The 18002-nt window shown below is 41.8% G+C and overlaps 1 protein-coding gene across 1 annotated transcript in view; it reads right to left on the bottom strand.

Moving 5' to 3' along the window:
• Positions 1–17444, bottom strand: part of fndc1 (fibronectin type III domain containing 1) — a gene marked incomplete at its 5' end in the record, with an annotated part of 32194 nt that extends 14750 nt beyond the window's left edge. Inside the window, 12 exons of the mRNA XM_079215755.1 lie at positions 114–225; positions 763–878; positions 1060–3234; positions 3329–3517; positions 3880–3987; positions 4544–4731; positions 4853–4970; positions 5220–5318; positions 5509–5754; positions 10017–10085; positions 11403–11594; positions 17372–17444. Coding sequence (XP_079071881.1) covers positions 114–225; positions 763–878; positions 1060–3234; positions 3329–3517; positions 3880–3987; positions 4544–4731; positions 4853–4970; positions 5220–5318; positions 5509–5754; positions 10017–10085; positions 11403–11594; positions 17372–17444 — 3685 coding nt within the window. The remainder of the gene's footprint in view (positions 1–113; positions 226–762; positions 879–1059; positions 3235–3328; positions 3518–3879; positions 3988–4543; positions 4732–4852; positions 4971–5219; positions 5319–5508; positions 5755–10016; positions 10086–11402; positions 11595–17371) is intronic.
• Positions 17445–18002: the final 558 nt, after the last annotated feature.

Raw genomic sequence — 18002 nt, 5'->3', positions numbered from 1 at the left:
GGAGCATAGAGTTGTTGTCAATATTAAGCAAATAATGAGAATGATTCAAGCATTTTCTTTTCATATATTCAAGATGTTTACTGTTTTAATATCATGCAAGATTGACATATCACCAAAAATTGTGCGTCCATCTTCTCCAAGCACCACTCTCTTTGGCCTGCCCTGGGAGTCCTGGAGAACTTGACCATCTTGGTTCATAAGAACTCCTTGATCCAAGTCTACTATCTGAAGAGAAAAAAAGATTTGCCAAATCCATACAGCAATTAATATGGATACAATCGTAATAACTGCCTCATCCTCACTGTAAAATGTGGCAAAGGCATACTCGGAATTACTATTTCGTATAAACCGATTCAGTCAACCATTAGAATGGGAACTATAGATCTGTGACATTTTAAAGATCTTGGTTCAATGTTTTGGTTGGTTTGAGTGAGAAGACCAGCAGCCAAATCACTTATCATGGCACAAAAAACAAACAGGGGGAAAACATAGGGACACTACCTTTTGAAAGATCCCTATTTCCCCATTTCCAGTCATTATGCTATGCTATGCTAAGCTAATCATCTGATGTATGTAGCTTTATATTTACTCCACAGATATTACAGTAGCACCAATCTTTAAATCTAACTTGGCCAAAAACTGAATAAGTGTATTTCCTAATTTTGTTTTCCTTCAAGTAGTTTATGCTACTCAAGAATACGATGCCTCAGAGTGTAAAACTACATATATTGTTACACTCACTAAACCATTAAACATAGTTACCCATTTGGTTCCATCAGGTCCTGTGATAAACCTTTGACCAACAGCCTTGCTGGTTCCACGAGAGGAAGAGGAATCGTTATCACTTGTTGCCGTCAGGATTGGTTGTCCATTTTTACCTAACAATTATACGATTGAAGGCAAGTTATTTTGTTACTCAATAATTAACTGATTATTGTACAATAACATCTACAAATGATTGATCAGTTAGCTTTTTGCCCAAGGAAATCCTTGCACCTTTTGAGTAATACAGTAGCAGGCAGTGGCATTGGTAACAACTTTAAATCACATGCACTTTACCATTTCCATTTGCAGGCTTGAGTTGTCTTCTATTGGTTGGTTTCCCTCTGACAATGGGATACTGAGGCTGACCTCCCTGGCCCCTGGATGATGATGAAGATGCTGAGGATGACGATGCAGACTGGGAGTTGCCTCCAGTAGCATGACTACCAACATCACGATCTGAGGTCAGAACGGGCTTGGGAAAATTTGAGGAAGAGGAGTCCGATGATGATGAGGAGGAATCGGACGTTGAAGAACCCATCCTTGAGTTCTGTGCCGGTTGTGGTCTGACGGGAAGCCTAGATCCACCAATCTGCCGGTTAACAAGCAGAGGAGAGTGTACCCTCCCGTTCCCCCCCACACCAGGGCGACGGTAAGATTGAGTGCCTCCAGACGGGGATCCAGGTCTTGTCCTGGAAACAGTTTCCCTAGTATCCACACGGTCATTGTCCTTTACATGTCTGTTGGGGTCAGCTGAAGTTAAAGCAACTTTATCATTTTTTCCACTGATTTCTTTACTCCTTTCATCGACATAATCCTCATTATTATCATTATTATTGTTATTAGAGGTTTCTCTAGGGACTGGCTCATTTGAGGCCCTGTGTCTACCTGAGGAATAATGGGAATCAGAAGTTTCTGCTAAAGAGATAGATGATGACGAGGATGAGGTAGTTCGGTTTTGAGTGTGACTAGAGGCTGTATGTGTATTGGTCAAAGAAGGCTTAACTGAACCCACGCCCACCCCATTCTTTAGTGAATCATGAGTCCTCAGGTCGTCACTAGTCTCCTGTATCATGGATGCTGCTGCAGTACCTGTGGCCCCTGACACCCGAGTAGGTGTTCCCCTCAAGATGGGTCTACCAGCCCCCATAGTGGATGATGTTCTGGTCAAGGCGGTCCTACCATCCTGCCTGGGAGATGAAGCTCTCGTCCCCGAACCAAACCTGCCTGGGTAATGGCTAGCTAGCCAAGGCAACCTTTCAACCAATGAGGGGCTAATTCTGGTACGAGAAACCACAGGTTTTTCATTACTTCTCTCTTCCCTTGCCTCGTCCTCCTCTCTCTCCTCCTGTGTGGGTTGTGGTTTAGAGCTTGAAGTAGGCTCTTCAACTTTGATTACTTCAGTGTCTTTGTCATCATTTCCCTCCTTGTATGTTGTATTTCGCTCAGGTGATGTCCTGTCTGGTAAAGTGGACTGTGATGTTGCTGAACTATGTGTGTTTGAAGTTGCTTGGTATCGAGTTCTGCTTGGTAAATTCAAGTGTGAGGTAACCGCAGGTTTGTTACCATTAAGCATTCGAGTTGAATTCCCTCTAAAGACATTTCCAGGATGTCTTCGACCGTAACCAGATCTAGAGCCCAACCTAGAAACTGAACCTCTTCCAACAGATGTAATGTCTGTCTGCTGTGAATTGGTCTCTTTTACAACTGTAGAGGAGGGTTTAGTATGTGTTATGCTGGGCTTATCGTAGGTGTCTTTGCTCACTGGGTATGAGGAAGCCTCATAGTCCTTTCTATTTGCTGCCGACTCTTGAATACGTGAGGAGGAAGTAGACGATAAGGAGGAATCAAAAGAAGAGGAGGAAGGGGGGGAGGTGGAAGAAGATGAGGAGGATGAAGAATTAGACGAAGAAGAGGAAGCAGCTTTGGAACCTGTTTTTTTATGAACCCTGATCTTAACGGGCCTCCTGGGCAGAGGAATGGGACGAGATTTAGTTGGGGATGACGTCGAAACTTTGAGGCTCGGGGTCTCAGTAGTCAGAGGCTCTTCATCATATTCCACTTCATCTTCAAATTCAGGGGAAACATCATTGTCTGGTTCTTTTGTCTCCATGGTTGTCGTCTCTTCTACTGGAGATGCCGTTGTAGATATTTTCTCTTCTTCTTCTTCTTCTTCTTCCTTCTCCTCCTCTTCTCTAACTTGAGCTCTCCCTCTGGAGGACCCTCTGTTCACTGTGTTTCTGACTGAGCCCCTTGCAGAGAAGCTGTTGTGAAAGGAGCGTGACTGTGAAAGTGGGTGTACACGCCTGTTGACAGGCGCAGCAGAGCGTGGCTGAGCGGTTGTGGTTGGGTCTTCTGTCACCTTTGTTGACTGGAGGTCAGATTCATCATGGTCGGTATCCTGTTTGGAAGGAGTTTGGACAGTCTTGCGACTGTCCTTGGTTTTTGAGAACGATGAGGCTGCGCTGCTGGCTGGCAGTAGACAAAAATTGTCATGAATATAGGATAAATAAAATATTGAATCAAACATGCCCACACATGCCCATTTATAGTAAAATGTGCTTACATCCTGGCATGACAACACTGAGGACCTTGCTCTGTGGTCCCTGACCCCTCCTGTTGGTGGCTCTAATCTTGAAGATGTACCGATCTCCCGGTGTGAGACCATCTACGGTGGCTGTGCTGCTGCTGCCACGGTACGTCACACTTTTCATTCCAAATGGCTTCATGGCAGGAGCATAAGACAGGATGTACTCTGTGTGTAGGTAGAGCAAGCATTACTGCTGTGAAGAGAGGTAGTGGGACCATTCAGGAGAAAACTTAAATTCAAAAGCAAACAAGAAATTATTCCCCTTTTCCCAACAAACCCATATAACAAATGGGTATGCATCCAGTAGTCCTGTACAGCTCACTGTACATTACCCAGGCATTTAGGATTTTCATTATTGCATGATATCAATTGTTTACAGTACCAACATTGTCAGTCGGAACCAAATATTTCTGAAACCTGGCGATCTTTAATTTTGGGGGCACTATTATGGCAGAAAATAAATGAAACACTAACGACATATACTTATTTCACTGGCAAAGTTAATGAATTTATTTTTCCCGCCTGACCTCTTATCCTTCCATTGGGTTCTTCAGGTGGATCCCATGTTGCTATGACAGCAGTTCCTTTCCCTCGTAGGGGCTTGACCTCAAAGTTCTCCGGTGGCCCAGATGGTGCTAGCAAGTGAGGAAAACACAAGTGAATGTCAAGACACCAGGAAGAGAAGGGGCAGCAGGACCGAAACCAGAAGCAGAATGGAGGGAACTGGGTGAGGAAATTGCTGCTTAAAGAATGTGAAAACAGCGAGTTGTGCCAGGAGGCTTTAACCGAGAGAAGTACTGTTGCCATACGTTGTCAGGAACCTTCCTTTACGATTATGAATGGAAGTACAGATTGATATCTAAGCTGTGAGCCAGGCAGTAAATGCTGACATTCCAATGAACCGCAGCTCAGAATCTGCTATGACATGGTTTAATAAAAGCTGCAATCATGACAGAGCTGCAGCCAAAGCTGGAATCAAATATCAAATAGGCATCGAACGCGATGAAGTGTAGTATTGAGGAAATAAGTAGACAAGAGCTAACAGACAGAGTTATGCAACATTTTAGGGAAAATGCTTGGCTTTGGCTCGAGCTTTTCCTCTCGACTCACAACTCATCACTTTTTCTAAGCTGACCAACAAAATTATATTCTATAAGCAGTTCTCTACAGGCAGTGGCTGCATGTGCATACCTGACTCAGGGGTCCTTTGAAAGACAGAGACGCTCCACTTTCCGTGATTTTCCCCCTGGGAGATCCTGACAGAGAACTCATACATGCCGTCAGCAGACAGGGTGTCTATCATCATCCTCCTCTGGATGCTGTCCTTGTACTCCCAGCGTGCTGACTCACCTTTCTCCCTGTACTTAATTGTGTAGGATCTGGGTGAAGAAAAAAAGGGATGTTTTACTCCAGTTGCAGGTCAAGTGCTCTCTCTGTCAATTTTCCGTATTAATTAACTTTCTTTCACACACACACACACACACTTCAACAGATTCCCACCTGATTACCCCAGGGTCGACCTTTCCCATCTCAACAGCAGGGTCAACCCAGGAGATGAGGACTGACTGAGGAGACCTGACCCTGACACTGATGTCCTTGGCCTCGTACTCCGGTGGCTCTGGACAACAAACATAGACAAAAATGGGACAAAAATGTCTAGTTCCAAACCAATATTAAGATCACCTAATGTCATTCAATTTGGTTATTGGTCGGCCTGTGGTTTCTCACATTTCTGCCAACGTGACAAACAAAAATCATACACTTCCATAGATATCGAATTTTATCGGTATTTTGAGATATTTATAATGCAAACAAGGCAGATAAATGTGTAGAGGAATGCAGTGATTCTCTGTAAACCTGCAGGTACCTGGTGTAGTTGTTTTGACTGCGACTGCTCTGTTGGCACGTGCGCTCTGGCCCGGGGCTTTCTGTGCCTGCAGTGACACCACATGAACGGACTCAGATGCTATGAATAGAAAAGGATATCAGGCACGGCCAGTGTTTACACTATGGACACTAAAGATATGTATTTAGCTTATTTTCACAGAGAATTTGAAATTGAAATGTTGTAAAATGAAGTTTGGAATCTTTTCAGGCTCATATTTTACTGAAACTGAATCTGGTTGGTTAATGGTGTAGAATGTGAGTCCTCTTACTTAGTTTTGCCGTGTTTCGGTTTCTCTGGTCAGATTGGGGCTTGGTGTGGTGTTGGCGTCTCCTTTCCAGCGGGGGAGCTCCTGGCAAAGCTCTCTCCGGCTGCCTGGGACCCGAGGAGGACTGAGGGGCCCTCTTGTGTGTCCTGGAATTAGACACTCCCAATAGGTGGGCTGTTCTGTTCACCCTGGCGGCCCGCTGTATTGAAGGCTGATTTCTTGCAGCAGTTTGCGGAGACCTGGCTTGACCTGGTGGCGGATGATAATGGAGGGCAAAAGTCACCAGAGTTCATGTTCCCTTTATGACCCGATAGTTCAATCATATTCTGTGCTCTGTGCTGGATTTGTCTTTGGGTTGTTGAAACTAACTGCCATGAAAAATCTTTGAATATAATTGCTCAACTCAAGGCACATCCGCACACTGATGAACACATAATTACATGTCACTTTCATCCAACAGTGTCAGTTTACAAGCTCAGTTGTCACACAAGGGACATGGCACAGATCTTCTCCAACGGCTGGTGTCCTGCTTCAATTCTACCCTAATAGTGACTCCATCTTGGATAACGACTCAGACATTAGGCTTGTTCGTCTGGAATCCAGACAAGAGCAGGCGGCCGAAGCAGGAGGCGTTGACAAAAAACTGCAATCAAGTCGGACAGTTGTCAGCTGCCTTCAAAGTATACACAGGAAGTCAGAGAAAAAAGTACTTCCTGTTAGTTCCGAACTTTTGTTTACTTGTAGTTTACAGTTCACGTTTGGATTTATTATGTGTTTATAAATATATATTTATGTAGAAATGACTGTGTAGCTGCATCCTTTGGTATTTTTATGTCTGCCTGTGAAATACATTAATACTGGTTTAGATATGTGTTATGAAAATAAGATTTTGTATTATCAACCACACAAGATGTGTTTTTAGATTAAACATGAGACCAATAGTCAATAATCGAGGGTTAAGTATTACAACTACACATAAAATAAGGATTTTCTACAACACGTGGTGTTTGCTGTCAGATCTAAGAGCCAATCAGCTCTCTGATGTGGCGACAGCCAGGCGTTTCCCATCATGCACTGGGCCACGCAGTCGTTGGAAAGCAACTGCGGCGGCTGACTCTGAAATCGACGGCGACTTGATCTTGAGAGAGTATCGTTGACCATGTGTGCATGACGTCAGAGCAAGTCGGGAGCAAGTCGGACACAAATCTAACCGGCATGCTTTGCGCGCCGATCGCCGCCGATCGATTCTGCGCAGAACTGGCTCATCTCGAACGAGCTTATAGACTCAAACAACCAGACAATCTCCCTCATCTGGCTGCAGTCTTAAGCGATAGCATTGGCATGAAACAAAATAACTCTTCTTTCTTTCCTCTCCTCCCTCCATCCCTCGTTCATCTGTTTCTCATAATCACTGTCAGATGAGAAGGACCAGTTTCCCATCAGGATAGCAGCATGCACAGCTGGGTAAGTACTGCTCCGTCAGCTCATGCAAGAAACTGTATTTGACCAAATTCAAACTGGTTATAAGGACAAAACAACAAGCGCTTTGATGTGTGTTTTCCTTTTCTGTGAACAGGTAGGGTGGGCCAACTGTGAAACGTTTTCCAACAGAGGCCACCACACCCAAAGAGTTTTCTTCAGCTGAAAAAGGGAGGTGGACCACTACCATGACACCCATATTTGTGGGGGATACAAACATGACACAAAGAGGATGTGAAGAGGAGTATGAAAGCACACTAGAAGAACTCCCATGAAGCTCTCCCTTTTTCTCGTGAAGTATCTGTGTCTGTATCCTTCTGTCTGTCCTGCCAGCACAGCTGAGTGCATTTCTCCCCTTTGGATCTCGACAATTGGCTGTTTAGTAATGCAACAACTATCTCTCTCTGACGTTGCTTTTCCTGTTGAAAACATTTTCTCTCCAAGATTCTCCTGCACCTGTACAAGTTTCATGGATAATCTGTTCTGTATGTTCCTCTCCTCTGTTGCAGCAAACTGTCACTGTAACTGTTTGCACGTCTGTTAAAGACATTGGATTTAACCTGAGTTCATTAAATTCACAATCACAATGGTAGCCAGTTAAACTACAACTTCAATTTAACAGGATCACACCTGTTGTTGCCAGTTTCATTTCGTTAACTCCAAAACACATTACTGTCGACAGTTGCTTTAGTGTTTTGCTTGCATGCTTGTTCCTGAATCTTAGTTTCTTAAAATAAAATTGTGTATTTTCAGACTGTCCAAACTTGCAGTCTTTGTGTTTATCTGATTATCAGTCAAATACATGTTTGACTGCTACTGAGGAAACACTGTAAAGAATAACAATAACTTTGGCCAATCCTCTTTTTCATATCCACTGTACCTGTTTGACCATCTCTTCTTTTACTATCTGACTTCAAAAAATAAAACATTTGGTTTTAATCAGCCTAAATCTCCTCTTTTTGTCTCTCTGGAAAGCTGTCACAGTGCATAGTTTGGCCCCGGTGGCCATGCCGCAGACCACTAAACCATTGACTCCGGAGTGCTCGCACTTGCCAAATCCTTTTTATTTTCCTGGAAACTCGATGGTCGGAGGTGCTGTGAGGCTGGCCTCCAGACAGACAGACATACCACTGCTACAGCGGAGACATATACCTCAGTGTATTCAGGCGGATGCTGAAGAATGTGTGAGCTTACAGCTGAAGAAAATGGGTTTTTTATTCTTTCATCTTTAATATTTCACCAGTTTCAAAAGCAAATCAAAACTTTGCAAACAGTAATTGTTGGGATTAGTTACATTGCTCAGTTTAGCCACAGTTTAATTCATATGAACCACTTTCAGTGGTCGAGGAAAAAGACTCATCGGACAAAGACAGTTAGCTCGCTAAAAAAAACCAACAACTTCCAATCAAAATACAACATGTATGCTTTATGGCTTCATTTATTATTTGCCTTTATTCATTATTAATTAACAGGTTATCAGCTTATACAATATAAAACAACTGTATTTGTTAACCGGGTTAATTTGCTAACCTAAAAGATAACGTAAACTTAAATTGGATTACATTTTTGGGTTGGCCGTAAGTTCAATAGCTGCTTGTGTTTAATGGTTAAATTGGTTTATGTTGTTGTGTGTTGTAAATGTAAACAAACAATAAAGGCAAACTTTTATTAATTGTCTGCATATGATTGTTAATTTAAAAGATGCCATGATTAAGATTTCTGCCATATTAGCTTGACTTCTACAAGTAAATAACAAATGCAGGTAGGAGGAGTAAAGATGGAGGCCACACCTTCTCAGCATCAGGCGGTCTCTTTGTACCCAATAGCATAGCACACTCGACTGTTTTTAATACCAGGGGACTTTATGGAAACTAATAAGCTAGTTTCCACACCCAGGGGTAAAGGTTCAAATATGTTCAGATGAATAGGAAAAAACATCAGTAGCAATAGACCAGTAGCCCATAGCCTATATATCCAAACAAAGTCTGTTAACAGGGATTAACATTAGCCGGGAGCTTGCTAGATAATTTAAGCTAAGCTTTTCACTTGACGTTATTCTAGCATTGTTTTGCCAGAAACACAGTAGGTCTTTGGATCCATTCACTGAGGTTAAACTCAACAAATATGATTAGCTATGTCTCCAGAGCGGCTCTGCCTTAAACAAATACAACTGAAAAGCCAGAGTGGCACGATGGTTCAGTGGTTAGCACTGTCGCCTCAGAGCAAGACAGTTCCTGGGTTCAATTGCTGGTCCTGATCCTTTCAGTCTGGAATCTGATGGGTTTTCTTCATGTTCCCCATCGCCTCACAAATACTGGCCAAGTCAAGTGGTTTGGAGAGACGTAATTGTCCATGTGAAAGACTAAATTGTCCATGTGGAACAGTACAAACACGAGTGTCTATTTGTGTCGCCACATGACATAGGCTTAAATGTCCAGATGCCCCATTATATCACACAGAAATAAACCAATAATTAATTAACAAATTAAGTTATAATGTAAAAAAAAAGGAAAATCAAAACAATTTAGACAATTGAAAACTCTCCTCAGGATTAATTTTGTATTGATTGATTAATTCAAATAATTGATGTGCATACAAATATGTCAACTCAGTACACTTCACTAGATGGATAATCGGGGTACAAGCAATTTTGTCTGCTTCTAATTTCCCTGCATTTTACAGTCTGTTGAAAGCAGTGACTTTTAATATATGATAGTTACCTTCCATATTAAAGGCAAATAAATTCTTAAAAGTAAAGTTTGGATCACCAGCAAGAAAAACGGACCTAAATAGATGTGAACTGATGAGTCATGGGCAAGGGAGTGAAAGGACAGAACAAGTGAGCCCCAAAACATTGCATTGGGAATCATCCCATTAGATTCAGTGGTTCCTTTTATATCCATGATGACAGCGGATCATTTCAACGAATCCCTTTTAATGGCTTCAACCACATAGTTGTATATGTACGGCTGTTAACTGAGGTACACCACTCCCATGTAATGTTGGTGAAGATGCCTTGAGATCAAGTTTACCTGCTGACGAGTTCCTGACAGGTGCACCGCCCAACACAGCAAAGCCGTCCAGGTTAACCCATTCAGGGTCTAAAAAAAAAAAAAGCAAATGTTGAATGATGTAGCTAACAGAAACTTGACAAGCACATTACACAAATTTGAAAAAAAGAAATTCAGATTTACAGAATAATTTCAACTTCATGAAGACATATTTTAGTGAAAATGTTATTTTTCTTTTTTTGTGGTCGACTTTACATGTTTGTAACTAGTTTTTCCTCTTGTCAGTGAGAAAAGCGGTCCCCCTTCTTGCCCCATGCTGTTCCTGGTCAGCCATGTCTCCGTTTTGCTTTTGTCTTACTGTAACAGCGGATGGCCAGTCACATTAATGGCATGCAGGGAAAAACAGTGTGGTGTTATTTATGACTACTGATACTGATCTCATGCTGCTGAGGGAACAACACTCGATCTGCAAGGAATTTCTATAAAGGCAACAATTAGCTGCTGCAAGAGAGTTATGACAAACTGCACCAAAGATGGAGAGACCACAAGGCTGCCACAGCACACGCTAGGCGACACACACACTCACAGAAACACAAAAGTATCTGGATGCTTATTGGAATGCACTGACACACAAGACAATGCATGAGTCAACACTTGGATCCACCCTCTCCTCAACCACAATCACCGCCTGACACACACATGTCGAACACACAGCAAGTGACCACAACAGAGGGGATTGGGTTAAAGGAGCAGAGCTGTGCTTGAATGTGGAAAAGAAGGGTTGGCTGCAGACTCTGTGCTGCTGATGAAGTATGGCTTTAAGATGCCAAGCACAGAGGAAAATGGAATAATGACAAAAGCAGGCTAGACTGTGTCAACACTGCAAACTGCATAGACGCACAAGACTTGACTTGTGTTTTACAAGGCAGGATTAGGAGTGAAGGAGCCATTAAGACCTAAAAATAATGTCCTTCTTAAGCTTAAAATAACCGCTGTCTGCAGAGCTGGAATGATGACGGCCGGTCACGCACACCACCACCCCCAAGTGCTTGTTCTTTCTGTCTGGATGTCAAATTCGGATGACAACACATCCAATAATGAAGTTATCTTTTTATACAAATTAATAGTACATGCACATGAATGCGTAATCTTTACCTCCTGGCATCTCTACTTTGTACACAGCTTGGCTCATCAACCCTCTTGGCACTTGTCTTGAGAACTCTGAACAAATACTCGATAGTTTTACTTTTTTTGGTTTGCAGTGCGACTTCAGGCCTCTTAGAAACATTCTCATCAGCTCCCACTTAATTTGTTCCCATCACACCTCAAACATCCCCAGAGACGTGTCTCTCATCCTTGTCTTACGCTCACCCTGTCTTTTTAACTTCTTCTATGTTTCTGCCTTACCTACATCCTCCAGTAGATGCGAGCGACTATGCTTTCCTTTAGTGAAGCGGTGAGACCTCGTGGGTTTGTTGGAGCTGATGACGAAGCGGTCCACAGGTCTTCCATCCAAATGAATAGCAGGCTCCCAGCTCTCTCTCAAGCCCTTATCCACAGATGTCTGTTTCCCATTTTGTGATCGCAGGGGCTTCGTTGCTGCAAAACAAATGACGTCAGGATCAATTGAGTCTCTATAAAGTAGATTTGAACAGTTATCCGTCTATATCCCTTATCATAAAGGCTTGCTACACCCAACACATTGTAGCAGTACGTGGTTCTATGTTCAAGCTTAGTAAACTGTTAAACCTCTTGTTTAACGCCACTAGTATAATTTCCTTTGATGAGTATATTTCTAAGAGGCCTACACACTTTGATGGTGAAATAAACTATATCAGAATTTGCTTGAATAGCTAAAGGCTCAGGACAATAGTCAATCTTGAGTCTCCCTCTTGGCTATATTTACCCGAAACAAAACAAAGAAAATAGTATCACCACTGTGTTTTGGACATAACTGCCTCTTTGTTATTCTTTTGGTTTGCATGCTAATGTAATGTAGGGGTGACAGCACAGTTATTCAACAGGCCAAGAGTACGCACAGAGAATGAAGTAAAGCATTGAGTGTGAATTTAACACCATATAATGTTATGAATTCAGCACGTATAAAAGAAGAAAAGCTGCTAAAAAGTCCCAAATTGGACTGTGTACAAGCATGGGAAATTAAAAACAACCACTTCAGATTTTCAAAATAGCGGACTTGATTTATCGTGGGAAAAATAATGGCCTTGTGCCTTGAGAGCTGGCAGGGATACTGAAAGCTCAGCTGACTCAACATAAGTAAGAGGACATTTGTAAAAACATAGTAAGAACAGTGCTTCATACTTATTTACAACCCTGACCTACATAGTACACATCAAATGTATGTGAATTCCATTGTCTTGCTCTCTTCAACGTCAAATAATTAACAATTTTTAGCAGATGGTTATGCAGTTAGAGACTCTTGTATAATGATTCTGCTGAGAGAACTAACTAATAGCATGAATTAATAATATACATGGGCATTAAATCTTTGTAGAAATCACTGCAAAGGCCTAGCACAAGCAGGAGGTTAGGGTGGCTGAACAGTAACCGTGATTAAGTGATAGATAATAATGACTGTGCACCAGACTAAATCTGATTGGATGTTTCTAAGCAATGCCAATCAGCCAATACAATACAGATTGTATAGGTCATGCTTAAGTAGTGTTAGGAAAGTGTTGTCTATTAACACATAACGGCAAATATGGGTAACATTAGCATCCATTCAGAGCCTCGTTTCTGTCCTCCTGATGGAGCTAAATCCAATATTCACCTTCATTTAGTTTTACTTTTAAATAGCAGCTGAAAAGGGGCTGATGAGAGCGTTGAAGGTATTATTTTGGACCAAAGGATGAACTGAAAAATGCTGGAGTGCTCCAAAGAGCTGACGGAAGAGCAGAGTGTTGTGATAGTGTGGTGCAGGGTATATTGGCAAGCTGGTAATTCATCGCTGTTACAAAATAATTGTCAGTGTTGTCTGTCCGCATCATAAACAGCCGGTCCTTATGACTGTCTGTTTATAGCAGCTGTTTCAGTTTAGCATCGTCACACAATTACTTTATCGCTTTGAATTCTGGTTGTCTGAAGGTGTGCGACCAGCTGGATTTTCACTTACATTTTTCACTTTTATAAATAATTATCTCGGTCAGGCCTCTTGCGCTGCAGTTTACAGATGACCGCAGCTCTTCAGAGACCTACTTTGTTGTCTCTTTATTATGTGCAAAAAGATCGTCTCCTTGCTGTCCAGTTAGCACAGACCCTGAGATACAAACTTAGACTGTAAGGAGGGGTTTCCCAAAACAAAACACAATCTCTCCTCATTATATCCTCATTAATGCAGGGTTATAGTCAAGTTAATTTTATCAGCTGTTAGTGGCAGACTCCATAGACACAAGTCTGGACAAACTTCAATCACTCCGAGCCTGTTTTCAATAAGGCAGTGTATTACGTAGGGAAGGATCTGCTCCTCTGTCCAGACATCATTCTGATTTGGCCTCTCTGGAAATGTATGATCCAAGGGCGAACCAGATATTTCTGATTAAACCAAGACTCCTTTTGAGCCCAGCAGATGCATGATTGCCATCCAAGAATAAACAGTTTTGGAAGCAGTTAAGCAACTGAGCTGTTGTAACATCATAATCTTATGGAGGGTGGCTTGGTTTCAGAGCGTTGCCATGGGAAACCCGGGCAATAATATAACATTAAAAGACGAACAGAGTGTGATTGAGTGAGACAGTGGAAAGTATTAAGTATGTAAAGAATCAGGGAGGGCCTGAGGGTAATTGTCTTTTAATGTATAAAAAATGTGTGTGATAAAGAGAGAGTGAGACAGACAGACACACATGTATGTGCATGTGTACTTTGGTACGAGTAGCATATGCAGGTAAGCCCTGAGGTAGAAGAACTCCACAAAATACTTGTGCTCATGCACCTGCCATGTGCTCCACTTTTACAAGAGCACCTTCTCACCTCACACACAACATCCCAGGCTCTGACTCCCAGCTCACCCCTAATGTGCTCGACATTAACTCCTAATAACTGTCTTTTTTCACAAAATAGCACCAGGATCAGCGGTAAACACAAAAGAGGAACGAAAACCGAGCCAAGCTCTCAGCTTTGACATATCTTTGAGACAATTATGAAGCAGGTATGTGTGGACTGATTAACAAGGAAGTGTCGCAATGTCAAGCTAAGACTGTCCATTCTGTAAGTTCTAAGAAACAAGACCAAAGTCACCGGGGATCAACAAAGTCTGATATTTTTTTAATTATCTATTTATCTTGTGTCTTATATTGTATTGTAAGTGGCTGTATGGAGAAAGAAACAAAACAACTTCTGATTGGTCAGACTGAGTCACGAAAGCCATCAACCACCCTTGACGTTGTTTAAAGGGCTGGTTCACTCAAATATATTATTTATTTATTTATTATTGTGGGGCTCACACCTTGAAAACATTCACCAGCAAAGTGTCACTGACTTCACTGCAAACAGATTTCAGTGGAAATAAAACAAATAGTCCCTATAAAAACATGTTGACAGCCTATTCTGTAGATTATCATCAGTGACTGTGACAGTATCTAGTTTGACAGTCTGGTGATTGATGTGCCAGTGTGCCTATGGTCATGCTCTCATTCTGGTGTGTCAGCTTTAGTACAATTTTGATTACTGGGAAGAGTTTACTGAAGGTCAGAGGGAGGCTGACAGAGGTGCTACAAATAATTCTGTAGCCCCCGGTTAGCTCTGACATCCAGCCCCCCATCCAGATGAAATTATGTTCATAGAGGCAGCTGAAATTTATTTTTCCCAAAATGTAATTACTTCCCGAAATGTTGAACTATTGTTTAAAGATAGCTGCTCAGATCCAAGAAACTAAGTGGGACTTGATTACATATAACAATACATTTGAGCTGCCTCTATGAATATAATTTCATCTGGTGGGGGGCTGGGTGTCAGAGCTTGCCGAGGGCTGCAGAATTCTTTGTAGCACCTCTGTCAGCCTCCCTCTGACCTCTGACCTTCAGTAAACTCTTCCCAGTAATCAATATTGTCATAAAGCTGAGACATCAATCACCAGACGGTCAAACTAGATACTGTAATTGTCTTATTAGTCTTATTTAAAAGGGAAATGTGACTATTTAAAGCATCAACCTGAAGTAAGTAATTGTTTAACTTTGGAGAGTTACGTGCAATACATGTGACATTTACCAACAGAAGCTGACCAGAACAATAGCAGTCTAAAAACATACCTTTCATTTTAGTGTTGGAGGTCAAAAGCTTGAACCAACACACTTCCCAAACAATTCAAATGTTGCATCACTGATGAAAACTGGCATCTTATGCTGTTGGTTTATAAAATCGTCCTGCAAAACACTTGGTATGCTGACATCTACTGTGCTGTGACAGGTGTGATCATGGCCCAGGTGGTACTTGTTTAAACAACTGGAACTGCACTAGAGATGACATCATGACACGAGACACGCCATCGCTGGCAGGTTTGACAGGCAGCCAAGTTGCAGGTGGGTGGGGACACTGGGTCAGGTGAACAAACATACCCAGTATTGTGGAAAATATGAGGATATTTGATCTGCGTCATATTTTCCCAACGCAAAGTTATAAAGTGCCTGCTCCTAAACGTTTTCTATAAGATCTGTCACCGGGAGCTCCTGCAGAATTCCAGCATGTTAAGTGGAGCGGAGAAATTAAATTCCACTGGCCTGCAAAGACATGATTCCTTCTTTTCCCCTCACTCTCTGTCCCAATTACCCTCCACACTCAGGAGTTGATGGACTGTGGCGGCATGGAAGATGAGACAATATTTAATATACAAATAAATCAGTTCTCTGTATTTGGATTTCTGCTGCCTAGGTGTCCAGATATTCCCAAGTGCCCAATTACATCTACTTTTGTAAAGAATTTTAGACTGACAAGCTGATGACGTGAGTGGAGAAAGTTAATGAGTAACACTTAACAACTACTGTGAAAACACCCGAGAGGGAGACAGCAGAGCTGCTCAGTGGCCCGCAGCAGTGAAGTGTGTTGGTATTGAGTCGCTCCCAGGTGTGAATGTCTAGCGGTGAACGAATGAGAAGTGGGTGTTGCAAAAAAAGTGAATGACCACTCATTCAAATAAAAAAGACTTCCTAAAAAATGGAAAAGAAAACAACGCAGAGGAAAAGACCACAAGTTAGCTGCCTAGAGAAAGCAATGGCCTCATGCACTAACTGCATACAGTTAAGATGGAGACATATATAAACTTATGATCAGCTGAAAAATAAGTGGACTGAGTATGTTGAAGAAAAAGGGAGAAAAGAAATTTAAGGCTGGCTGAAACGTGACCTTTAAACTCAGTCAAAACGCTTGGCTTCCAAACGGCTTTATGGCACTTTTGATATTTTGACTGTCTGTAGGATGTGGGCGTCTTCTCCTGAAATTTGATTTTTTAAACAATACATGTGTGCTGCGGTCTTTGATATATCACCAGGATGACAGATCAAAAAACTGAATACACAAATAAAAAAATACATTTTCTTGTGGGTAAAAAAAACATTTGGAATCACTTTTAATTATTTTGCTGTCAGAAAAAAAAATCACCCACTCCTTTCTAATAGCTGCTGATTGATATGCAACTCTGTCCAGAGGACCTGTGACAGAAACTTGAGTGCCCAACCACTTCTACTCTCCCACGAAAATTGTACAGGCAGATCATTTATCAGCCACACATTTTGCATGATACTCCCTCAGCAGAAAGCACAAAGATGCAACCTGATATTTATCATCATCTTCTAATGGTCACAGCTCCTCCAGCATGTGCTTATGATGAGGTAAGCACTTGTTCCATGCTGCTAAGAGGCCAGCTGCCCACATCACATTTTCCCCCCATAAAGTAACAACAGTGCAAAGACTGTCAAAGTCCTCATTTGCTGTTGATCACTCAAACTAACTTTTTCACAACTGCCAATGATAATTAAAAAACTCTAGATTAGTTAAATGCATTCTAAATAGCAACAGTTAAACTATTTCGTTTTTATGGAAAAATGACATTTGCAGCATCTGGGGAAATGTTTATTCCTCACGCGCACAGAAATGGATATGCACGTGCAGCTATACTTTCTAGTGCGTCTTTTCTTTTAAAATAACATCATCAACATTCTGAGTAAAAAATAAATAAAAAATAACACTTGAATGCACTAAAACTCGCAGATTGCAGCAAAAAAAACATCAGCTGTTTGATCAATCAAATGTGATCATTTAACCACACGAGGAGAAAGCACCATTGTCTCTGCAGTGATCAAACTTAATAACATGTTAGTGCAAAACATGCAATTGCGTTTCTTGACAAAAGTATACAAATCTTTTACCTGCCCATCCGCATTCTGGTGCGCAAAACGTAACGAATAGCGCCAAGAGCGTCCTGCTTGCGGCTAAAGCCATATTGAGAGTGGCGCGGTGCTGCTGCGGAGCGACTCACCAGCTGGATGCAGAGGGCTGGGCCTCCCCTCCCCTCCTGCTGCATGCAGCTTCTCCGCGTGAACTCTCGGCTGCTTTATTTCAGAAAAAAAGCTTTCAAAAACTAATACTGAATACCGCATCAATACACCTCCGCAGTCGATTACTGATTGAACTCTGAGGGAGAACAACGTGAATGAAGAATTTATCATGATTTGATTTTATGCAAATACAATGTTTGATTCCGTCACAATATGTATTCTTCTCAGATCTTCAAAGACACTTTTTTAATAAAATTGACCAAATGTCTCCCTCTTCAGGGAGTGCCGCTGATTATATTCAAAAACTCAGCAGATGGAGGGAGAAATCAAAGGCTGCAGGATGTAAACCAGTGATTGCTCTTTTCATTTTTTAGCACAAACCACCTACTTTTTCTAATAATGTTTTTACTACAGGAATATTATATCATATTTTTCAGAGTGGAGCTGTTTATCTATAAAAACCTGTATGCAAGCAGTCCAGGTGCACCTTCCCTGTTCTGTT

This window comes from Taurulus bubalis, assembly GCF_910589615.1.
Source record: "Taurulus bubalis genome assembly, chromosome: 3".
Classification (NCBI taxonomy): domain Eukaryota; kingdom Metazoa; phylum Chordata; class Actinopteri; order Perciformes; family Cottidae; genus Taurulus; species Taurulus bubalis.
This window is presented reverse-complemented; position numbering and strand designations above follow the sequence as displayed.